The sequence below is a fragment of the Cavia porcellus genome, unplaced genomic scaffold, assembly GCF_034190915.1.
Source record: "Cavia porcellus strain 051 isolate PalLab524CR breed Dunkin Hartley unplaced genomic scaffold, mCavPor4.1 scaffold_10, whole genome shotgun sequence".
In the NCBI taxonomy this organism is placed as follows: Eukaryota; Metazoa; Chordata; class Mammalia; order Rodentia; family Caviidae; genus Cavia; species Cavia porcellus.
In genome coordinates this window covers 74,362,176-74,388,042 of record NW_026947493.1, presented here as the reverse complement: position 1 = coordinate 74,388,042, position 25,867 = coordinate 74,362,176, and the positions used below count along the sequence as shown (strand labels likewise).

The 25,867-nt window shown below is 41.8% G+C and overlaps 1 protein-coding gene across 6 annotated transcripts in view; it reads left to right on the top strand.

Annotated features, from left to right (window-relative positions):
* Sybu (syntabulin) overlaps window positions 1-25,867 on the top strand; it is a 68,725-nt gene that overhangs the window by 14,013 nt on the left and 28,845 nt on the right. For 5 of the 6 annotated variants that reach the window (XM_013143708.3, XM_013143705.3, XM_005008208.4 and 2 more), the window contains exon 4: window positions 10,198-10,395. In XM_013143708.3, coding sequence (XP_012999162.1) covers window positions 10,198-10,395 — 198 coding nt within the window. Of the gene's footprint in view, window positions 1-10,197; window positions 10,396-21,737; window positions 21,817-25,867 lie in introns of those variants that run through there. The other variant, XM_013143707.2, reaches the window with a different exon arrangement.

Sequence of the window (25,867 nt, the reverse complement as noted above, 5' to 3'; positions counted from 1 at the left end):
GGAGAAGTTAAACAACAGGAAAAGTACTCAGTACCCAATTTACTAATTTTGTTAAATGAAAGAAGCACTTTGTCTTTTTTTTTTTTTATCAGTACCGGGGATTGAACTCACGACCACAGGTAAGCACAGGTGCTTATGCTGCTGAGCTAAATCCCCAACCCCACACCTTGTCTTGAGTTCAGCCTCTCTAAACGTCATGAAGCATGAACTCTTATTGTAGTAGAACCAGTACTGTGAGTAGTTAAAAGAGAGATTACCAGAAACCAGGAAAAGCTCCACTTAGGAGTTGGCATGTAAGGTTTCCCTAACCTGTATTTCTCAATCATGAAACAATCGAGCAACTCAGATTACAATCAAAAGGGTGCTTAGCACCCTGGTCAGCTACCCATGGGTCCCAGGACTCTAAAGTGTCCCTGGCTCCCCCCTTACTCCACCCTCCATGTGGTATGCATTCTTTGAAAGCTGGGGGTGCTGCTCTGAGAGGGGACTTTCTCCAGTTGGTACAGCACCTGCTCAGACCACCCCATCCTGCTCTGTCCCACCGTGGGCAGTTTCATTTGCCTGCCTCCTACATGGAAGACACAGCCAGCCCTCCTGCCCCAGCAGTCATCTGGACGCTGCCTGCTGCCCAGAGTTCCCCACCTGCTCACACCAGGAGACTGGCTGTCTGGGGTCCACTGCTTTCTCTCTTAGGAGCCCATACCGAGCTTCCCAGAGCTCAGCTGTGCTGGTCTTTAGGCTCCTGAAGCTCTAGAAGCCCACATCCTGCAGTTTTGTCCTGCACAGCATGGGCTATCCCTTTACTCCTCCTCATCCTGCTGTCTGTTCTCTCCCAGGCAGGGAACTTGCCAGGTCAGGTCGCCCTTAGAGACTGCCATGCTCTACAAATTCTTGAGACCCTGTGAATCATAATTCTCTTTTTTGTTTGTTATGTGGGGTTTGTGAGGATCCTGTTTTGGTTATTTTATTTATGTTTTAACTCAAAAGTAACAAACATATGTTCAGTGTCAGAGTGGATGTAATCACATTTACAGAATTTATTTTATTTTGCTTTTTGGCAAAAATTATGCTGTATTGATCTGTGCTACTTTCTGTTTGTTCCTTGGGTGGTGAATATTTATGGAATACCTCCTGAATGCCAGGAACTGCCCTAGTAGCTGAGCTAGAGCAGTGGACAGTACTGACAGGGCTCCTGCCCTCGAGGGTGTGTGCCCTAGCAAGCACCTGTGTCTGTCCCTGCTTGCCAGCAGTGCTGTCCCCACCATTCAGGGCACACTGTTCCATGCGACTAAGCACCACCTTTTTCTCAACCATTCTGTAGGTGGGCATTCTCCCTAAGGCCTTCCGGATTTGGAACTTCATGGATGCTATAAGCATTCAACTATTTATCACCATGCTTCTTCTCTATCTCTCTCTTTTTCTTTTTTAAAAGGATTAGGCTGGGGTATAACTCAGTAGTAGAGCGCTGCATTCGATCCTCCATCTCCACCTCCCTAATCACAATATCATGATATGTACACATTACCTAAAACAGTTGTTTCTGCATAGAAAACTCAAATGGTGCAAGTGGTTCTTCCTCTTCATGTCCTTTCTGTATCTTGACTGGAATTTATGATTCTCCACGTGAGAAGGAGTAGGAAAGAGGAGGTCTTTTCATTGCTGCAACACAGCTAACAGCATTTCGGGTGTCTTTAGGGTAGTTTGGAGCTTCCTAAAGAGAAGATTTTAAGAGAGTAAGAGCTAGCTTCCCTCTCTCCCTCTCTGCCTCTTCCTCCCTTCCCATTGGTCTAGTTCTCTCCCTCCCCTTCTGCCCTGCTCCTGTCTTCTCCCATCCAGGAAAAGCTTTTGAAAAGTCATGGCCTAAAAACTGCAAATAAACTCGTACTGCTATGGAGAAATAAGGTCAGAAAGATTTCCTATTTTGGAAAGATCATAACCTTATGAGACAAGAAACAGGAAAAATAAAAGCTTGATGGCAGGAATTTACGACCCCCTTGCCAGGCTCACCTGTCTCTGGGGAAGCACGATGCAGCCTGCCTCCAGTTCCCAGTGTCAGCCCCTCCCTCGCCATTGTGTGTGATATTTGGACCATGGTTATTTTCCCTGTGGATTCCATCTGCAGAGAATCAACAATTCTTGGGATAAAACCAGTTCAAGGGCCCTGTGTCAGAGCCCAGGTCCTCTGGGAAAGGGAGCTGCCTTCATGCACTTCCCTGTGTGTCCTCCTGTCCTGCCCAGGGCTTCACCAGCAGGACTTTTATGGGAGCCATTCAAGGATCCAAAATAGCTCAGAAATCCCAGGAATGTTCACATGGGAAACAATTATTTTGTCTCCAAGCAACAAAGGAAGCATCCACTAAATAATGCCCCCACTGTCCACTTTTTTATAGATGCAGGTTATATATCTTAATGTGAGTTTTCCTACTTGGACAGACTCATTTCTATGCGTAGTGCTCCACAGAGTTTAGAGAGAGAAGCTCCAGGGCTCCTGGTCCCTGCAACTTCCATCCCTTTCTCTGCTCATCTTCCCAACCTCCTAGCTGACCTTTATTCCCTTGACCCCTTCAGCAGCAGGAGACACAACAGAACACACCCCTCTCTTAGGGAAGATTTTCCTCCTTGGCTTTTGTGAACCTGATCCTGTTCATGCATGCCCCCTGCCTTTCAAGCCACTCCTCTGTCACTATCCTTGGCCTCTTCTTGTCCTACCCTCCCTGAGGGCTCCATCCAGGACTATGTCTTTGCAGCCTTCCCTTGAGTTTCAGGCCTCGCTTGTAGAAATGCTGCTTTGTTTACCAGGGTTCTGAGGTGCCACGGACTCCTCCAGCGATTTTTTAGATTTTTGTCATCCTGAACAAAGAATTGGTCAAGATGAGCACACAAGGTAGCAAGTTTTACACACATTACAGTTATGGCCAATTAAAATACGAAAAGAAGTACATTCTTCAGGCTGAGAAGGGACAGCTATAAGAGTACGGTGGCCGAGAAGTTCACAGCAGCTGTCTTTTTATCTCGCACTCTGCCAGCTGACGTCAGATCTAGGCCATCCTATCAAAAGCCTGCTTGGGAGAAGAACTGAAGATAACACTTTCTGATTGGTCCCAGGGGCTAGGATTTGGGAGCTGCTTTTCTGCGCATGTGTCCTGGATTTCTGAGACTGACAGCTCACACTCACTTGCCCAGCCTAATTTTCCACCTCAACTTGGTATCTATCTCCAGTGTCATGTTTAATTTGTCCCTTAGATTTACCATATCAAAATCAAAATGCTTGACTTTATTCCCTACACACTCATAAATCCATTTTATCAAAACAGAAGTTACCACTACGATATAGCAACTCGTTTAAAGAAAAAATGCAGACAAGATCCTTGAATCTTTTCTGTCTTTAATTATTGTGAATAAATGCTTCCAATTATTTTCCAAATGTATCGCAAACCCATTCTCTTTTCTCCATTTTCAATACTACTGCCCTAGTCAAACGCTGTTCACTTTTCATTTGTGCTCTGGTAATGGCCTTAAATTGGTTTATTTGCTTATGCCCTTTTATTCCCAAGGAAACGCGTAGCATAGTGGTTAAGAAGGTGGCTCCGGAGTTAGCCCATGTGGATTCCAACCATGGCTCTACCCCTTACTGATTACAGGCTTGGGCCGGTAGCTTTACCTCTAGTGCTAGTTTTGTGTGCTCCCTGGGAATCACAATGACAAGCTTGCCTATCTCGAAGAGGTATCAGATTAAATTACTTCAGACTTGTGATAAGCAGAGAGATTAAAAAAGCTCTTGGGTCTTAGCAAGCACTCAATAAGGACAAGCTAGGCCGAATATCATTAATTCAACCTGTTTTCTAAGCACAAACCAGTTGTTATTATCTCCCCATGTTGGGCTCTCTGGCTTCCATTGCACCTGAGATAAACTTAGTGATTCCTGGCCTGCAGTTTGGCCCATCCTTGGATTTCTGCCTCTCTTCAATTCCATCATCACGCTTTCTTTCACTGCCAGCCACTTGTCCATTTTGTCAGTGCACCACATTCCTACCCGGAGCTTTTTGGACTTGTTTTCTTTGCTAGATTCTTTCCCCTGCTTAGCGGCTTCTCATTTCTTGGTTTCTACTCAGAGGATCTTTCCACGACAGCCTTGTCTAGCGCGGTCTTTTCCTCTCTTGTCTGCTTAGTCTACATATCATGCAGTTTGTTTCATTAATAACTTCAATAATTTCATAAATAGTTTCAAAATATCATTATTTTTCATCTTGCTTATTAACTGTGGCTCTTCACCACTAGCATGTGACCTCCTTAAGGAAACGATCTGAGTTTTGGTCATTGTTACATCACTACAACATAAAATAACACTTGACATAATACAAAATTGGTAATGATTTGTGGAAAGATAGGTAGATGATTGTATCAGTCAGTGCTTACTAGAGAAAAAGGTTTAATGGAATACATACAGATATGTAAGAATTTACAAGATTGGCTTACAGTGGCTGCCTGTGGATTCAGATGTGAAAGAGTACAAAAGGGCTGCCTGTGCACCAGAAATCCAGACAATCCAGTGGAAGGCTTGGAGTTCACGGCAGGGTCCCTCCTCTGCATGAGGAGGGTGGAGGATCTGCAATGAAAAGTTGGAGGATATTTGCTGGAAGCCAGGAGACAATGTCCAAGGAAAGAAGAAGCAGAAGCCAGTCTTCCATCTACCATTTATTCCATTCAGACTGCAAGCCACTCACACCCAGGGTGGGTCTTCTGTTTTCAGTAAATCCCCTCAGCCACGCCCAGAACTATGCTGACCCAATTTGGTTGGGTGTTTCTTAACCTAGCTAAAAAGTCAGTTAACTATCACAGTGGACGGATGGACGGATGGATGGATGGACGGATGGATGGATGGATGGATGGATGGATAGATGATGGGTAGATTCTTGCACTTCAATATTGCTCACAAGTTAGTGACTTCAAATCCCCAAAAGAAATTAGTAGAAAGCCTTGTAGATATGTGAATTCTCACTATGAAAAGATGCTAAAATTGGGTGAAATGATAGAAATTCAAATTTTGCTATAGAAAACTTGGAATGCAAAAGTGTGCTTTCTGTGCATATGTCTACATATGTTGAGGCAGGAATACTGAAAGCAACTCAGAAAGTTTTCTTCCCTCAAATTTTTGTGATCTACTCATTATGGGATGGCTTTTTGCCTAACATTTTCTTTATTCTGTTTTTAATTTGGGCATTCCCCAAATTGCTGATATTTCCTCTTGGAACAAACATGAGTAGGAAATTTTTTAAAAGAACTAGCTTATGATGGAAAACACCCAGGCATTTTGTTATACAAATCTGTACTTGAATCCTAAGTCAGTTAATTGCTAGTTGTGTAACCAAATTCTCTCTTTAAAATTTAATATATATAATACATTTATATATATAATAGTTTTCACCAACCTCAATCTTATATAAACTTTCTTCTATGTTTCAGTCTAGAAGGTCATAGGTGTAGACTAGGTACATGATTGATTCTGTTTAAGTCCATGATTTATGTTTAGTTCTGTGATTGATTTTGTTATTGTTTTTCAAAGTTGTTAGGTCTGTGTTTAGGAACTTCTTTTAAGTTGTGAATGAAAGCTCAATTTTTCAAGTGAAATTTATCAAAAATATTTTTCTATATTGATTTGTCTTTAATGTTCTGTAAAAAGTAATCTGATTATATATATATATATATGTTAACTTTTGTGATTCTGGGGCTTGAACCCAAGGGCTGTGGGCATTCTGGGCAAATACTTTCTTAACCTCTCTGAGCTTTAGTTTTCCCAACTAAGATACCGTATTAAAATTAGTGATTAAGAATGATCGTGCTTGCACATGGTAAGTATTTAATAAATGTTAGTTCTTCCCTATTTCTCTGATGCATATGAATAAATGGTGTGTGTTAAAAATGACATATGGTTCAGATTCACTATGAGTTTAAACTTTTTAACTCAAGACTGTTTTCATCAAGCTACTTTTTAAAAATGCCAGTATCGGAGACAATAAAAATAACAACTATATTGGCAGCTGGTACACAGTAGATACTCAATATTTATGGAATGAAATAATAGGAAATCAGTAAACTCTTCCCTTGTTCATGAAAATCAATTAGACCTCCATATATTTCAAAATTATGTTTCCTTAAAATACCAGTAGTTTTTCCCCTTAAATTATGCAGCTAAACATTGCCTGAATCTTTTAAGAAACTATGGCATAAAACCACATTTTCCTCTGCCCGATGTTATTTTTAAATACATCTTCTGGAACTGTTTAGTCCAACATTTTTGAAAACCAATGAGCTGTGAGTTCTAAATTCCAAAATGAAACAGAAGGTATAGACTGGAGCTGTGAAGAAATATTCTATTTGTAATCTTTAGAACTAGGATTCTTATTCTTAATTTTAGTTGTTGCAAGGAGATTTCAATAGGACTTGGTCATTATAATGGCCATCAAATGTATTTGATGTACTGGTTAGGCATGTTAATTACATCTCAGAAATTTTATACAAAAGCACATATACATGCACACATTTTGAATAACCTTGATACTTTTAAATATATAAATTAGCTGTGTAAGAGATATTCCCTGCTTTCAAATTGTCATCAAGAAATTTTGGACAGTAATGTGGAAAGGATAGATTTCCTTAAAAGTACATTGATAATAATAAAGTCAGCATCTATAGTATGGTACATTTTATAGTAAATTTCATATGGATTTAATTGAGATTAAAGTTACAACTATCTAGAAGGTAGGTAAATATTTAGCTGTTCTTCAAGTAAAATCCTAAGCATACAAGTATTGAAAGAAATCACAAAGGAATATATTGAGAAATTTGACAGAATAGAAAAAGGTTTGAATATCAAAAATATAAAATTAAAAATAGACAACTGCATTGAATATGAAATATAAGAACTTCTTACAGATTAGTAAGAAAGCCTAAATATCCAAATGGAAAAAATCATCAAAGGACATGAACATGCATATATGTATGATTTAAATTCCTCTCTTTCCAGAAAAAACCAAGAATTTTCTACAGCTTTTTATTAAAACCCTGGAACAAGGCTTTTTCATAGCCAATCAGGTTGAAAGTTATTATGTATTCACGCACTCTTCTGCATATCTGGAATGTCCTACACTTTTTTGGGTAGATTATGTGGGCTTTTTGCCATTTCTGCCCCAGAAATAGTTCCCCCTATGTCTATCATAAAAGTCAATTTTGCCGTATTTCTTCATATTAACACATTTGTTTTGAATTCTGAAATTGTAATTGTTATTTTTACCAGTCTGTAGACTCTCCACACCAAGTTTTAGCAGTTCAGTAGCAGCAGCAAACAGAAGATGCAAAGAGTTTAACAAAAGTAGGTTTAATATAGCACATTTCTTTTATGGCTGCTTGGTCACTGTGCATGATAGGATTAAATCTGAATAGCCAAAGAACATAAGCTTGGCTTCATCATTCTTAGAATCTTGGTGTAAATGTGAACCGAGAATATTTTGCAAGAACCTTGAGAAAGAATATTACCTTCACCTGAGCTGACAGCCAGTTCCTGCCTGTACCATGAAGTCTAAGAGACGGGGAGGGAGGAGCAGAGATGGAGCCCCACATGAGACTGGTGAGAAGGTAACTATTTCTTCAGTGCAGCCCAGGAAAACCCCTCAGGGCCCCAGGTGGCCAGGTGATCCTCTGCACATTAAGCTCGGTGTCTGTGCTGGGGTTTCCTTTGCGTGATCTAAAACATGTCCTCTGTACTAGGAAAGTGAATGACTTTGGCCTTTGTCAACTCGATTCCTCCCATTACACAAAACAGGCGAATATCCCAGGCTTCTCTGAGAACTCACTGGTTTCCTTGGGAATTGTAAGAGCTGTGCAACCCAAGTGATACATAGCAACTCCTTTTGGCCTTAGGTATACCCTTCATCAAAATGGGGCCTGGCTGTGCTTGTAATACATTCCTTTGACCAATGAAAGAACGCGTTTTATGTTCCTGTTTTCCCCCTTTGTGTGGACCACAATGGTAGCTGACTACCAAGAGATGTTTACACAGTAATTCAAATGCTTCCAGTAGTATCCACAGTTGAGGATTTATTTAGGCTTTCATCTTGCCATTCCCTGTCCCTAGAGGTAAAGGCTGCATATACGGATGCCAGATGAGCCTGCACTTCCGGTGAAGGATTGCTCCCCCCTTTCCCACACTGCCGCCACTTTAATTCCAGCTCTCAGTTGTTAACAGTCCCATCACTTAGTCTGTGAAGTTAATAGCACCGAAAACATGGTGTGTAGATATTCATTCCTAGTTAACTCCTGAAAATTGTTGCCAGAATCAAACAAGACTTGCTTGCTTTTTTGTGTGCTTAAACCATAACTTTGATAGCATTTCTCAGCACTGTTTCTCAATACTGGGAATCATTTCGTTTCATCCATTTAAGTCTGAAAGTTGTCAAGGTCAGTGACTTTTTAGAATATCTAAAGCGTACATTTGTTTTTACTTGGTTCTCTCTGTTTGAAAAGAAGTAGCTCACAGAGGTGACTCATAGGGAATACTTTTTAAGAGCAGCAGGTAATTGTAAGGCTTTAGACCTCATTCATTTATCAAGAAACAGTCGCTCTGAGGCAACGAGCAGACCAGTGGAGGCTTAAAGTTATTGGAGTCCGGCTGAGGAATGAACAACTTTGCCTCTTTAGAGCAGAGCTTAGATTTCTTTGGATTGAAGGAGCAAACATGGAAATGTAAGGAACAGGCGGGGACAGTAAGCAGCGAACAGAGCTGCAGCAGCCAAAGGAGGGGACTCATCACCAGCGTCAGAGTTCAGAAAGGACCTGCAGGGTCACAGCAGATGCAAGACAGGAAGCAGGAGTGGTGTGCTAAATGCTGCTCATTTCCAAGAACAGACCACAGAGGTCTGGGGATGTGAACATGTCCAAAAGGCATGAAAAGACATCGGAGAAACAAATCGTTTTATTGGTGCCAAGTTCACTTTGTTCTAGGAACTGAGACATTTCATAATAGGAAGTACAACATGAGCCAAAAGTGAAGAAATGGCCATTCTGCCTTAGATGGATTCTGGGTATAATTCAGGCACTCGGCATATTTCCCTCAGGCCTAGCTCTGTTTCTGTCTTTATTCTAGCTGTAGAAGGGTAAGATAGCCTTTGACAGAAGCGAATTATTTTGATTACCTTAACAGTCATAAGAAACCAATGGTATATATCCTTATTCATTCTTGTCTAATGAGTTGCTATAGTAACTCTGGCACCAAAATATTTACATTCGATGAAGAAATAACTTCATAATGAAAATTTGCTATTAACTGACCAGTTAGGGTTGGCACATTTTTGAGTAACACTGATTTGACCTTAAATTCCAGTACACACCCCTCACCAAAGTACAAGCCAGTTAGCCAGCTATCATAAACGTATGGGAAGAATTTACAGGAGTCCGCAGTATGACTTTCCTATTTGTTTAAGGAGCATTTCTACTTCATATCATACATACTAATTTAAAGTAATGACCTTGGTAATAATTATCTATAATTTGAAAGTTAAGAAAATGTTTGTCATGTGAATGTCATTTTCATTTTAGTAGTGTTCTCCAGACAAACTTTTACTGCGTTGAGTGTAATAAAGCAGAATTACTCCTTTCTGCTTCCTTGAACTGCTAAAATCAGAACACTTACCTGCCAAATTCCCTGAACTAATCGATAGGCCAAGTGATCAAAAACGGGGTGGATCAGTAATATTTAAGTCCCATTGTTTTGCTAAGATAAGCAGCTCCAAATGGCACACGCTCATGACCCTGAGTGCTTCAGGTAAACTTTTTATTACTAAGCTATCCAAAAACCAGTGTTGAACAGATACAGCCCAGAATTATACTGTTGCGAAGCATTCAAACAGTATTAAGTTTTCAAAATATAAATGTGTCACAGAATTGTGATCAAAAAGTTTGTAAGGTTTTCTTCTTTAAAGTGTCACCATAGGAAAGTTTTCATTTTCTTTGTTAAAACGCGAGTGGTCCAGATATGGAAAAATAAAAGGGAGTTGTGAGAGAAGGGCCCACGCAGTGGTTGACCTGGGCATCACAGAGCATGCATGTGCGCCACACGTGCTGGCAGAGCCCTGCGTGGCTTCCCTCTGCCATCATTGATTCCTGCTCCTCCTCATGAAACGCTTGCTGATTTCTGTCTCCTAGATGACACAGGCTGTCCGAGCAGCCAGTCCGTGTCTCCTGTGAAGACGCCCTCAGACACTGGAAACAGCCCCATTGGCTTTTGCCCTGGAAGTGATGAAGATTTCACCAGGAGGAAGTGCCCGGTGGGGATCCCTGGGGAAGGCAGCCTCCCGTCCGCTCGGCATAAGAAAGAACTGAAGTCCGGCCTCACGAAGCCAGGTGAGTATGTGGGTGCTGCGTGGTTTCCTAGGAGCGTGATGACTTGAGGGATTTCTGTTTGAAATGGAACACAGAAACCAATGAATGTAGAGTTCGGAGTGGAATACTTTGTGTAGCAGTTATTAATCATTGAATGAGCATAATGACATGTATCCATTATAAAGAAAATTTTGTAAAAACAAATGGAGTTGAGGAAATATATACTATGCAGGCTTCAACAGCACATATAATAAAACAGGAAATATATAGTGCATATTCTAACAGACATTTAAAGTGGATTCTAGCTTAAATTAATAAAATAAGGTATGAAATAAAAGACATTGCTTGGTATAGAACAGCTCATCTTGATGCTGGGCCCACTTGGTAACTTGGCTATTTTATTTTCTTTGCTATAATGATGATGTTTTATATATTTTTTCTGTAATTAAAAAATATTAAGTGTCACAAAGCAAAATGAAGACGATTATTGAAAAGTCAGTTGTCTGAATCTGCAAATATAGGTAAATATTTGGTATCTCAGAAATATAAATAAGTATAGTTTTTGAAAAACATAAGTGGTAAGTAACTTTGAAGTCCAGGAAAGCTAGCATTTGGAGACAACCTCTGTATTGCATTCTTTTCTCTAACACTCATTGTTACACTACACACAGTTCTGCTGAAAGACAATTCAGTAGCTTCCCTGAGGTCTCTCACTCCTTATTTGACTTCAGATTTGTGTTTGCTGACCTTGGTATGCAAGGGGCTCCAAATGGTTTTACTTTGATGAGGTCAAGGCTTGGTCTTGAATCCTCTTCATTGAGTGCTGGCATGTCTGTCAGCTTTCGTGTTTCCTGAATAATTTATGCACACAGCCTGTCATGATAGTTTATTCTTCATCTTGCTTTGGTCTACCAAAGAGAGCATCATTTCATCTCAGAGCAAAACCTAACCCATGTGAAAAAGCAAAGAATTAATAGTCTTTTGTTTTGTAATAATATGAGAAAGAAAAGGGGTGACACACAATGGAGAAATGACGGCAGCATATAAAAGAGAGAAGTGAGGATTGTAGGAAGGGTAAGGCTCCCATAAATGTAAGGAAGAGGCAGTGCGCTAAGAATGTCGGTAATCACATGGCCAATCAGTAAAACTGTTGTGTGCACTCAAAGACCAGAGCTACCTCACTTTCTCCTTCAGTGCAGTTGTCTTCAGGTGTAATTCACATGTAGGTAAATTTGCCTAATTAAAATGTACAGTTTAGTGGGTTTTAGTGAATTCAACTGTTGTGCAAACATTACCATTATCTAACTCTTACCATGTTTTCCACAATGAAACTTCAACTTCATACTCGTCAACATTCACTGGCCCTTCTCTTTTCCTCCCCAGCCCTGCAAACTTCTCTGTCTCTGTCTTCTCTATCTCTCCCTCCCTCTCTCTCCCTGTCTCTTCTCTTGTCTCTGTCTCTGTCTCTGTCTGTCTGTCTCTCTCCGTCTTTGGATTTTCCTGGACATCTCACGCAAATGGAATCATACATTATTTGGCCTATTTTTGTCTTCTTTCACTTAGAATAATGTTTTCAAGTTCATCAGTGTTACACATATCAATACTCCATTTTTTAATGGCTGAATGTTACTTCTTTTGTATGTATGTGCCACATTTTAAAATAAGTTTTTTAAAAGTCAGTTTCAGGTTTACCGAAAAATTGGGTGGAGAGTATTCAGAGTTCTCAGGTACCCCCTCACCATCACTACCTCCTGCTTCCTGTTACAAACATCTTGCCTTTGTGAGGTGATATGTTTCATTTATCTATTTTTAACTGACATTTGGGTTGTTTGCAGTTTGTAGCTATTATGAACAATGATACTATGAACCTTGAGGGACAGGTTTTCATGGGAAAGTTTTCAGTTCTTTTGGGTAAATGCTTAGGAAAGAAATTGCTAGGTCTTATGACAACTCAACATTTAGCATTTTAAGGGACTGCCAGCCTGCCAGACTCTTTTTCCAGAACAGCTAAACCGTTTTATGTTTGCACCAGCAATGCATGAGAGTTCCAGTGTCTCCATGTCCTGGTTAACACTTGTTACTGTCTGTATGTTTTTTTAAATTATAGTCCTTTGCTTTAGTGTGTTTTGTGTTGCTATAATACCATAACCAAGACTTTAAAAAAGAGAAGAAAAATAAATGTGCTTTGAAGCCAAGAAGTTTAAGGTTAAGGAACCAGCTTCTGGCTGGTCTTTATACCATGTAGAAGGACATCAAATGTGAAAGAGAGAAGGTATACCAGCTCAGCTCTCTCTCTTCTCCTAAGGCCACTAATTCCATTATGGGGCTAAAGACCTAAGTGTTAGAAAAGAAATGCTTGCATTCCCAAAATATTACACTATTTCAATGAGTTCATGGATGTCCTTTATTAAGATTTATGAATCATAGGGGTTTTTTTTATTGGTACTGGAGATCGAACTCACGACCATCTGCTTGCAAGGCAGGCACTTATGCCACTGAGCTAAATCCCCAGCCCCAATTTTTGAATCATAGTTTAATGCCTCTTGCCCAAAGGCAGTGCCTGAAACAAAGCTTTTGTCAACTGGCTCTGGTTTACTTGCTCGTAGGCATGAATATCACTTTGGTAATATTTACTGTGTGATCTTTATATTTACCTGTATTGAACCAAGTAAAGAGATCCTTAGAATTTCTTAGTTGTCTAAGATTCCTAATGTCATTATTGAAAAACTCTGCAGCTTTGGAAGGGGCCCCAGTTCAGTTACAACATGCTCTTTGTTTTTGAGAAAAATCTGTGCCATGACCTGTAGTTCTCTGAACTTCAGGCAGAATAAACCTGTCAGTCTCATAAATGGGAAGACAGAAAATCCTGGCAGTGGGTCCCAAGTCCCTTAGGAGATGCTGCAGCTTGTAATCTATAAAGACATCATCTGTTAAACAGCAAGAGGGTCCTGCTCTTGGGTTAAAATGGTCCACATCTTCCATGTGCCACATGCCCCCCACCAGCTACAGCCCATCTTCAGCTCTTGATTCGTGCTCTACTTAATAAAATAAAGTGACTTATTAAAGCCAATACTGATTTATTAAAATAGCAGGCAATTAGAGGCTCGGATGCAGGTGCTCAGAGGCTTTTTAACAGTAAGTAACCCAAGCCCATTTTAGGTCCCTTGCTCTAGATTTTGGAGGCTTGCTGTTCTCAGAAAGGAGTTATTAAAATGCCCCTGAGGTCCCAAAGATAAAGAGTGGATACTGTTCCCGGAGTCTGTGAGGCAGAAGGAGAAAGGAAATATGTCACAGGATGCTGGGAAGGGCTTGCAAGGTGAGCTGAGCAGTGAGCAGGCTCCGACCTTGCCAACAGGGCCCCGCGGCGCGGGCAGCAGGAAACCCCTGCCTGCCAGGCAAGGGCTCCTTCTGGAACCTTCCTGCAGGCCATGTGCCTCCTGTCATTTTGGCTTCCATCACTTAAAATCTATGCAGATTTAATTAAAAGTCGCCAACAAGAGCAAGCAAAAACACTGCTGCGGTCCATTTGGACAGTGGCTTTGTGTTCTGTTTTTCTTTTATTGAGAATTCAGCAAAACATTCAAGGCTGAATCTTCTAGCATTGAATAAAGTTGATGCCCATAAGATACTTAAACATGTGGTTTATCCAAACAATAATGGTTCATGTGAAAGGAACAGGGAGAACGAGGGGCAAACAAGACAAGGCATCATCCTACTTTAGGGGGAATTTGTAATTTAAGGCAGAATGCAGAAGAGGGATAATCCAGACAGCAGTGCTGATGTAGAGGGAACTCTGAGGAATCCGGGGTGGCGACATTCCTCCTCCCATGTGCCCCACCTGTCTGCAATGGTTTTTTTTTTTTTTTACTCAGGAATGAAAAGCCCAGTTGGATTACTGAGCCAGTACATCCAATGGCATTCCTGAGCCAGCTTTAATGCTGGATTTATTACTTGGGAGTATCTTACCGTCAGGGAAGAAAAAGATCCCCTGGCACTGTTTTACAAATACAAATAGTAAATCCTTTCTCCACCCTTGGAGAGGTGGAGAGGCAGTTACACGCCTTCAACCAATACAGTAATTGGAAAATGTGAAGAACACCATCAGAAGCCATTAGAGCAAAGGGTAGGGCCCTTGTCATTTAAAAGAAATCCACCTTTAGAGAGCAAAATGTTGAAATCTGCATTTGAAAGATGTCGCTGTATCTCGGCAGCTTTCAAACCAAGTTAGACTTCCTTGTCACCAGATACCACCAGGGTATTGAAACCCGAGACCTGGCCAAGCTGCACTATAATAACCTCATAACAATAGCCAGTTTCCAAACCAATTTCCCACAGTCAGAGGCTTTTGCTGGGAAACTCAGAAGGCACCAACTGGTTGGTTAGTGACTGATGCTTTCACACAGAGCCAGAGCCCAAAGGTCTCTGTTCTTATCATGAGCACCATCTCCACTTCAAAGTTAATTCCACAAAGTGGAATTAAAGTGAAGTAACAGGCTGGCAGCTTAGCTGGGGTCATTGTCCTATACAGTGATAACTTAGCTACTTAGGGTAGTTCAAGAACTGTTGGGGTTTAGACAGCTTTCCCCTGGGTCACTTCACAGGTTGAGAGGAAACTGTGCAGAGGGAGAAGGGACAGTTTCTCACCACCAGCCTGGAGTCCAACATACTGTGTTCAGATTTTCTTACTACTGTGGGATCTTCAGCTGCTTCTTATCGTTTTGATACTTTGTGCTCCACATCTGCAAAATGGGTTCTTAAAAGATTAAATTAATTCCTCGCCTGATGTTCCTGTTGGTCATTTGTAGCTTTTTCTCCTCTTTTTGGTGGTACTGGGGATTGAACCCAGAGCCTTCCTTCACATTAAGCCACATCCCCAAAACCTTTTTAGTGTTTGTGTTGAGACAGGGCCTCACTAAGTCTCTGAGTCAGGCAGGCTGAACTTGAACTTGCCAACTTCCTGCCTCCACCTCTGAGTAGACGTGTCATAAATTCCATGCACTTTACTTACAGAATAAAATAAATTGACGGAAAATAAGGGGAATACTTGACATAAAAGGACATTGACAAACGTGTGACTTCACAGCTGATGGCTGGGTAATGAGCAGAGATGGAAAATGTGAAAGAGCACGTGAAAGCCCTCTAAGACCTCGAGTGGCCTTATAGTTTCTTAGGCTCTTGGCAGCTTTAAATGCTTTGTAGCAGCAGGGCAGGGTGGCGCACACCTGCATTTCAGGCATTCTGGTGGACTGAGGTGTGAGGCTGACAAATTCTAACCCAGTCATGGAAATTTAGTGACTTAGGAAGACGCTGTCTCAAAATTTAAAAAGGATGGGGATGTAGCTCAGTGCAAAGGCCCTGGGTCTGACCCCAGTACACACATAAAGACAGACAGACAGACATCTTTGTAATCCTTAGTTCGATAATTGACATAGGAGCAGACTTAAGTTATTGTGGTGGAGCTGGCAAAAGAAAAAAAAGACACATACAAAGGCAAAACATGTTTTTTTTAAAGCTGGTACCAAAAAAAAAAAAAGCCATCAGCTCTATTTTGATTTCTATGGTAAAAATAAATGACTTGACACTTTCAGTGAAGGAACTTTGTCTAATCACTGTTTTACACTCTATTTTCTTTTTGATAATTCTAAAGTTTTTCTTTTTTCTTTTTTTTTTTTATTTTAAAGAGAATAGAACCAAGCAAAAGAAAACAGAATAAAGCCAATCAAAACAAAACAGTGTAAGTCATACAGGGTTTCAAAGCAAGTTAATAGGAAATTAACAATGGCTACCATAATGTCTCTTGTCTTCAAAATAGCTGCCCATACCATCAGACATCGTAAAACCTAACAAAGCAGAACAGAAGAAAACCAATAAAAACAAAACAATGAGCACAATATAGGACTTCAAAACAAGATAATAGTAAGTCTAAAATGTCTACTATATTGTATCTTGTTATCTTTGAAATAGCTGCTCATGCCATTGGATATAATAATATCAAAAAAAGACAAAACAGTAAAAACCCAGCAAAACAATGAAAATGATACAGGACTTAAAACAAGATAGGTAGGTAATTAACAATAGCCGTCTCCCATATATGATACATAAGTGGAGATCCCCCATCTATGCTCCATTGCATGTTGTTAGCCTCTGAATGGAGGGTCAGACTACTGGCTGTAGGCCTCCAAAGTCAATGAAACACTAAACACTACAAGCACTTAAGTTGTGTTTCACTTCAGTAGCTATCCTCACAGCATATGCCTCTCTGGATATAAGCCAGTTGCTTGGAGCGGGTGGCTCTTTTTGTCTCCCAGGCTGCTCACAGGAAGGGTCTCGCACCTGGTTCTACCCTCAGCGGCCTGCACATGGCACCAACTCACAGGGAGAGCTTGCTTCAGCAAAACACATTTTAAGTGTGAAAGAAATATTTCTACAGAATGGAAAAAATTAAAATATTAATGCTAAAAGGGAAAATTTTGAATATGGAAACTTTCTACCTTCTGTGACATGGCATTATTTTTCCAGTAGCTCACCAGTTGTAAGCAAGTCTTGGAGCGGTGGCAAATCCCAGCCTCAGATACAGACTGTATTCTATTTCAAAGGCTGAAAGCCATATGAAAATATTTAGGAGGGTAGATTAGATGCAACTGTGAGTTGAATTACCCTCAGAAACATTACTCATTTTTTTTTTTTTTTTTTACCTAATAGTTACTGAGCACTTGACTGTTCCAGGCAAAATTCCAAATACTTGCTTTATTTAATCCTAAAATCATTGCAAAAAAAAACCCCAAAAAAGCAAAGAGGGAGGGAAATACTGTTATCCCTCATTGTACAGATGGGCACAGAGGGCTTTAGTCATTTATCCAAGGTCACACAACTTGCAGGCTAGTCTAGTTTCTAACTTTCGCCCACTGCAATGATTGTAAGGTCCGCTTTCAAAGAAGTAATTCTAATTGCAGTAGGAGAATATGACAAGAGAGATGTCCTGACATGAAATGTGAATTGTTTTTCATGTTTGTGGGGTCCTAACATTCTTATTAATTCTTATAAATTAGCTTATATGTCCAAGTGTAGATGCTTTTCCTGAGAGTAAAATCAGTCTCAGTGTAACTTCAGTGAAGTGTACAGAAAATTGAATATAAAAGGCAATTTGGACACAGATCAGTAAAATAAATTATGAAGATGTGAGTGCTGAAGAAATGTGAAGATCATTGCCACTTATAATGAACTAGTCTTTACTGCTTGAAATGTTTTATATATTATACTGCATGTATATCATGAATCTTTTTTTTTTTTTTTTTTTTTTTTTGGCGGTACTGGGAATTGAACCCAGGACCTTTTACACTGAGCCATTATTTCCAATCCTTTTAAGCTTTATTTTATTTTTTTTTTATTTCAAGACAGGATCTTGATACGTTTTCCATGTAAGTTTAGCACTTGAAATCCTCTGCCTCCTGCCTCCTGGAGAGATGGAATTACAGGTGTGTGCCACAACTCCTGGTATCTTATGAATGCTTTCTTACTCAAAGAATGTTAGATTTTTTATTTTACGGACCTCTGAAACTTTCTTTCACCCTGAGAAAAACAGTATTTACACCAGAGAGGCAGATCATGTTTGTGGTGGACCGGTTTATACTCTATCCATTCCCCAGCAGGGACCAAACCAGTGTTGTAAACTGTGAGTGCAGTGACTGGACCTGAGCGGACTGTGGCAGATTCACATATTTACTCTTTGCTGTCACCCAGCTGGGCTTCTGATCATGCACCAGTCAGCATATAGTGCCGAATGGACCTTAGTGGATTTTCCCTGAGAATTAGTGAGTCCTACTCCATTTCTTCCCAAAGGTACCTTCCATCAAAACCTGGGTCTGCTGGGATTTATTGCCTGTCTGGTGTTCTTAGCCACTGATCCAGAGCCCTGCCAGACACTTAAGTATTCTAATGCATTAAGAAAGAAGCTCCTGCAGACCACACACCCACCACTGAATGTACTTATCTCAGCATAATGAAGGTAATCCTGGAACTGTCCATTGTGAGCAGACTGACTTACCAAATCATGCAGACAGATGCTTTAGGTTGAGCTCACATCTGCGTTTTGCAGTTGAGGAGCCCTTGCTGAGACACTGTCTGCAAAGGCATGGACTTGGTTAAGGGGATCCTTAAATACATTGCACTGGCAACAGTTTGAAGCATCGTGTTGTCCAGAAATCAGAGAGAAGTGAAGGCCTGGGTGAAGGAACTGTGGATGTGAGCAGGGAGGGAGCAGAGGCATCCACATCCACTGTTATACCTGTCGGGAGATGTTTGGGTGTGTGGATGGTTATGACTAGAAAGGTATACGTTATGCAGCAGAGCATGTTCCCTTCGGTACTTCACTGAGCTAAATTCTCCTGCCACCAAAGCTTGTGTCTTAGCCAAAGGAGAATCCAGGTGGTGTTTTCTGTGAGGTAGTGCTTCAGGAACACTGCTACAGCCTGTGCAATGGCACACACCTGTAACCCCAGCACTCAGGAGGCTGAGGCTGAACAATCGCCAAGAGTTTGAGGCCAGCCTGGGCTACATAGTGAGACCCTGTCTCCAAAAAAGCAGAGAAGGGATAAAGGAACACGGCTACCACACACTTGCATCCCAAGATGCATGGACTAGAATGCTCGTAATATCACTAGGAGATGATCACAAAGAGGAAGTGGGCTCCCACTTCACCCTGTGGTTAAAGAGAGGCTTCTGTTAAACTTAGGTTTGACTCTTGTGCACTTTCTAGGTCTTACTATTATTCATTCATTCATTTCAAAACATTTATTAATCATTCTCTGTGTGCTGACCCCATTGTTCTGGGGATTAAGAGGAGCGGAGCTCAGACACAGGCAGGATCCCTGTACTCCCCGTGGGAGGGTAAGCACACAGTGACAGATGAAACACACTAATGCAGTGGCATGGAGGGCGATGAGGGATGGGACAGGGAGGGTGTGGGGAGGTGACATTGTGTGCTGAGAGCTTAGCTGTCCCCCTTCACGCTTGGGGAGGGGCTGGGCATGCACAGGTGGTGGCCAAGCAGAGGCACTGGCGGTGAGGTAAGAAGAGAAGATGATGCATGTGTTTGAGATGTCTCTGGTGACTGCAGGGCTTGGGTTATCAAGAGGTGAAACTGATGGCTGCACACTAAATTTAGAAGGCGTCGCCTGGGCTGCACAGAAAGGTGCAGAGGGGCAGCTTTGATCTGATGGCCCGCGAGGCTCCATTTTCCCCTCACGACATTCAGATGTTTGCTTGCTGACTCCAGTGAGCTTAGCTCACTGGAAGTTCATGATTTTAGTTAAACATATTGATACTCTATTATTAGCTTAGAAGCATTCATTTTATGCATGTTGCTTAAACAGTTTATTCAATCTTTCTTATCTGAGATACTTTTAAATTGGCTTCTATCCAGTTTGTTTGAGATGAAGCAGTTTTGAACCTACGTCTTACATTCGCTCATTGGTCGCAGTTTCACATCTTCAGGTAGGGAACGGATTAGATTAGTGTAACAGAAGGACCCCAAACTACAAAGGTCAGAACTGGACAAATGTCTGTCTCTTGCGAGCCTGTAAGTGTTTGCGTGCTCCAGGCTGATGGGCAGCAAGGCCATCGTCACTCTTGTCTTCCCTTTTTAGGACCAGATTGGCTGTCACCTGACTGGCAGAAAGGGTGGGGGCAAGGGGCAGGGGGCACTTACTTAGTCATTTTAGGGTCAGGATGAGCAGTGCCACATGTCATTTCCAATTATATCCCTGTTAGGCAAATGGGCACCTGTTGTTATAGAAGGGGAGAATAGAGGCAGCAGTAGTAAATGCCAGCAGACTGTCACAGTATCCTCTGCATAGGGTGGGGACAGCTGACTCCTCGGCTGTAGGTGCATAGAACTATCCTTTGCTCTCCAAGGATATTCAGTTCCCAAGCTCAGACACTGAGTGAGATAGGATTTTTGAGTCAACCACTGACCGTGTTACTATTGAAGCAATGCTTACAGGGATGGGGTTGTACCTTGGGAATAACTAGAAAATCAACTTTTACATTTCTCTGTCTCTTTCATTTTTAAACCATTCAGTCCATTTACCTCCGAAGACTACCAAGCTAGCACAGACTGAAGCCACTTGAGACTGATGGGTCTTTTTTAAGTGGCACTTTTTGTTCAAAGAAGGTAGTCGTGAGAGAGCCCTACAATAAGAGGCTTTGGGAGGGCTCTAATGGAAGGGGACTTCTTTTCAGAGAGGTAATTGTGGAAGGAAAAACACCTTGTAGTTAGACCCTGAGAGAAGGCAGGCTGGGTCTTGTGCACAGCAGTAGGTAGAGAGGGCATTTGGTGACAGAAAGCATTTATTTGATGTGGTAAGGAAACACTTTTTCTTTATAATATGGAGAAGTAATAGCTTCTCTTATTGCTGTCAGAGTCATAAAAGATGTTCAATATATAACAGAGCATTCATCACACAAAGCTGCCCAAGACTGAAAGCTAAATATACATGTCCTGATTGCATGAGTCATTGTCAACATTGGTCTAGAGGCTGCGTTTGCAGGAACAGTATTTCCCTGGCATAGAGTGTGTGCTCAGTAGTGATCACTGTCATTATTGTTATAAAATGAAAAGTTTGCAAAGAGCACAGCTGGAAGGCGCTTCAGTATTCCCTCACCATCCCGTGTGCGTTGCCGTTTTGCCATGGACACCTCATTAGGAAAAATTGTTCTGAGACAGCAGAGAGCATCGATGAAAGCCCAAGAAATGTGTTTACTTACAGCTCCTGCTTGGAAGGAATTTGCCTTGAGTTATCCCACGGAGCCCTCAATTCAGCCATTCCCGCAGAGGAACAGAACTCCCCTGTTTCTGTCTTCTAGGCAGTGCTGGGAGTGCCTTGCATATTTAATTAGCTGCAATTCATGAAGTAGCCTAGTATTTTCCTGAGAATGTCACATGCTTGCTATGGCATTTAGGGATGTGGCGGGGTGGGTGGGGGGGTGTGTTGATATTTTTTTACTTTCTTATTGGGATGTTGTCATCAAATGTAAAAAAATCTTACGTGTTTGTCCCCATATTGTCAGAGGATTAGTCTTGATGGTTGTGTAGGCATTTACTTCTGTTTTACAGTTTGGTATTTTTTCTAATGCTTTGTGTCCATTCATGAGGGCGATGGATTCATTTCAAATGCTGCAGTCGCCAGGGAGAAGGCCTTGCGCTCTTCCCTGATAGGCCAGCTCTCCCTCTGCCTCCTGTTGCTATGGTGCTCAGCAGAGTAACTTCCTTGCCCTGCACATGCAGGAGGCTCAGTCTCCATGGATACCCCACTCTGAGACTGTACTCCACAGAGAGATGAGCTGCACATTCTGTATTTCTGCAGAAGACATACCCAGCCTGTGGTGGGAGGCTGTTTGCAGAGGCAGTGTTTGCCATGAAAGTCTACGGAGCTTACCTTCTAAGTAAGTAGTATTAGTCACAGTAAGTAAATAATTGTATTGGATCACAGAAGATATGCTCTGTGTTGCGTGCATGCGTGTGTGTGTGCAAATTAGTTATAGTAGGTTAAAAATGCACGTGAAAGACAAATTTTCAACTCCACCTTTTAGACATTCTGAATGCAGTTAAAATCTCTTTCAACTATACCTATACATTGTTTCAGATACTCCTGGTTTTATGTGGATCTGTTTGTGTAATTTGAAGCAAAGAAAAGAAAAAAAAAAAGATGACTGTGGACAGTTGTATTTCTGAAGGCTTTTCTCACCCCGAGCATCACGTCTTGCATTTGTAAATACCAAACATGGCCTTGACAGTGGTGAGCTAAGGGAATAACACAGCCACAATTAATGCTAATTGGCACTGCACAGAGTTTGCAGTGGGCCTCTGTGCAGGCTGAGATGCGATGTATTTATTATCAGAAGAGGACCTGCTTGTGTGATTAGGAAAAGGAATGCCCTCGTCTGCTGGTTCACAGTGAAAATTATTCAGAGCACGTCTCTTGGACTCGTTTTAATTTGCTTTTCTCATGTGGCCTCCAGTGGGTGTTCTAATGGTCTTCGTGTCCATGGAATGGAGGTGTGCATAAAGTGAAGTTGTATGAACCGATGTAATCTAACACTTCCTCTTTACTGTACATTCCAAGAGCATAAGGGTTGGGTTCCCAGTGTTGGAAAACACACAAGTCATCTAAAGCCCATTTCATCTGCTGGGCAGATGATTAATGTCTACGGTGTTAAAATTAGTAGAAATATGAGAAAAGCTACACATATGCTATCTCCAGCTGCAGTCCTGTACCATCAAACTATGTATAAGGGGTGTTTAGACTGTCCACAGTTGTCATCTTGCAACTGAAAGCAACAACAAACACCATGGACTATAACGGTATTAGGGACTTGTGTTTAACCATCTAAGAGTGAGTACCAAACGCTGTGCTGGGTCAGAAATTTCTTATTTCTATACTCAAGACCAACCAAGCAAAGGATGCTTTTAGTCAGCAGTTAGTCATGGCTGAATTTTAATTTCCCCACACGATGAAAGCGTGCCACTCTCTTGAGAACGTGAGTGTAGCCATGACTTCTATGTCCCAGCTTTGTCACAGAGACTGCCCTTGAGGTCCTGCTGTAATAGTCTATCAGTGTGATTTCTATCAGTAGATGGAACAGTGGACAAACATGGGTGCATGGTAGATCCTGTAGAGATCATGACTTTGGAGACCTGGGAGCTATGTCAGTGACATGTTATCCAAGGTTTCACCTCCTTGTTAGTCTAAGGGCTCATCTCCCTCACCCAAGGTGTCTGATGAATTCTCTCTCCTACCTGTCTCTAGAAATAGAAATGTATGAGATTATTATCCAACCTCCAAATGTTCGCGTGATCTCTAAAATTGTTCCTTCGTTTTCACAGTGCAGGTAGTAACAGTCTGTGTCAGATAAGACTGCCTCGGTTGTTTGATGACACAATCTGTGGCACATGGCATACAAGAATGTTAGCCATTTTTGAATTGTGATTATTATGTGCAGCATTATCGTCATTTTTACAATGCATATGGGTCAAGGGACCTTTCTGCTGGCAGCTTAAGCCATTCTTTAATTTGATTCTTTTTCAGCCTGTCAAGTTTCCTACTGAATTCTAAGAACCTACGTGTACTTGGCATTTTGAAGGAAATCTGTAGGATTCAGTGTACATGAGAATGTTAGCGTCACAAAACAGAATATTCAGTATTTTTCCCCTTTTCAAAGTGTGTCTGTATAGTTTGCTGAATGGCCAGACATAAATGCAATAAAATATTTCCCAGTTGATTTTGCTTACCACTAACACAGAAGATACGTAGAATACCACAGTGGATAGATGTATGATAAAAGAAACTAGACCATAGCAAAATTCTAGTTAAAATTTACAACTTGAATTAGAAATGTGACAAACTATAGGTTCAAGTTTTTTTGTTTTGTTTTGGTTTGGTTTTGGTGCAGGGGATCGAACTTACGACCTTGCACTTGCCAGGCAGGCGCTTGTCCCACCAAGCTAAATCCCAGCACAAATTTTTCAAGTTCACTCCCTTTCCTGAATGGATTTCTGTTCAGGATGCAGTCCATGGTTTATCGTGAGTAAAGAGTAATTTCATTAAACTGAAATTTTGAGGAATGATGGAACAGGAAGAGATGGAAAATGATCAATGAATCCATATTTTTTTAAAAAGGTAGAACCCATGCTGGGATTTTTTCCTTTTGCACTAATGCTGTTTGACATTTGAGCCCAAAAAAGCTTAAACATGCCATATGTGCAGGGCCCACTGGTGCTGATTGTAAAGCTGGCGAAGATCTGACCTAGATTATGTGCTGCAGCTTTGTTTGAGTGTCGCCCTCTTTCTGGCGTGTTCTCTTGGCGTGATCTCTCGTTTCCATCTGGTTGGCTTGGAAAGAACACAGCACGTGCAGGAATCCGGACCACACCAGCTCCCTGGAACGGAATAGGGGCCGTTTGTAGGATGTGGTCTCCAGGGAGGTCTCCAGAGGCTGGGGACTTGGAAGCAGTGCAGCTCCATGCGTACTGAATGTATTTTGCCTAATGTAATTTCATACGCAGCACCACTTGAAGTTTAGTTGGAACAAATCTTCTTTTCTCATGTTTCAAGACAAAAAGCTCCTTGGCCCCCTCTCCACTAACGTGGCGAGCTTTTATCTGTACTGTGTTGGCCTCTTTCTTCAGCAGTGCCTCACTTGCTGTTCCATTGCTTTTGGACCCACAGGTGCACACCTTGTGCACACAACGGGTGTCAGGTGTTGGTTAGGTGCGTGTCGCTGTCCTCTGGAGTTGGGGGTCACATCCTTCTGTTGACCTGTGGGAAGCTTCTTAGATCTGGGTTAACAGCTCTGTTTGCTGGGTCTTTTTCCGCTCAGCAGTCTCGGGTAGAGGGCTCTCCCCGGGCCTCCTGCAGCAGTAACCTTGCTCAGGGAAACTTGATCTCCCTGAGTCTTTGGCTCCTGGTCCTCACCTCTGAGGCTGAGCTAGGCAGCTCTTGCAGGCCTGTGCCAGGAAGATCTGATTTCTGCGGAGACGAGGAGCAGGCCTGACTGTTCTTGAAAGACGGAGGCTACACCTGAACCTGATACTGGGTTACCACCTGACATCAATGCTTTCCTCCTTGGGGTTAAGGGAAGAAGTCAACGATCCGGGCCACAGACTTGGAAGCCCCAGTGTGACGCCTGCAGATTGTACCACTGTCCTGCACACCACTGGGCCCAGAGAAGCAGGGGCAAAGAGGTTTGCTGCTCAAAGCCGGGTCAGTCACTCTTGCGGTTTGCCTGGGACTCTCCAGTGTAGCATTCTACCCTTGCTTTTCTCATCAGTCTCAGCCGCTGTGCAACAGAATGGAACCCGGTTGTGCTACACTTCCATTGTTTTTCAAGAAATACGTATTGCAAACCAGGCGCTGGGATGCAGCGGTCTACCAGGAGCCCCTGTGTGCATGGGATACATTTCTGGGGAAGCACAGGGTTTCCTGAGAGCACAGCAGGGGACCCTGTAGCCAGACTGTGAGACCTGGGAAGGGTCCTAGGGAGTGTGATGCCATTCTGACACAAAGACTAGAAATCGGTTTTTAGGTTTTTAAGTGCAGACGCTTAAAGATTTGAACTTCAGAAGCTATTGTTGTTAACCAAAATGCAATGTGTTAACCAAAATTTTGGTTGTTAACCAAAATTTTTTTGGTTTGTAGTACTCAAAATTGAACCCAGGACCTTCTCGCTAGGCAACATTCCTACCCCTTTTCACTTTTTATGGTAACACGTCTCAGTCAGTTATTAGCTGCCCAGATGGGGTTCAGATGTGTGGTCTTCCTGCTTCAGCCTCCCAGAGTGCTGGGATTATAGACATGTACTCCCTTATCTGGGCCTTAGAGGGATTTTTAAAAATCGTATTATTGTGGTCACAGGGTTGTGTTAAATAATTATTTTTAGACAACTCTTTGTAAGGATGTGAGCTTCTTTAGGGTGTGCACCCTGTTTTTCTTCTCTC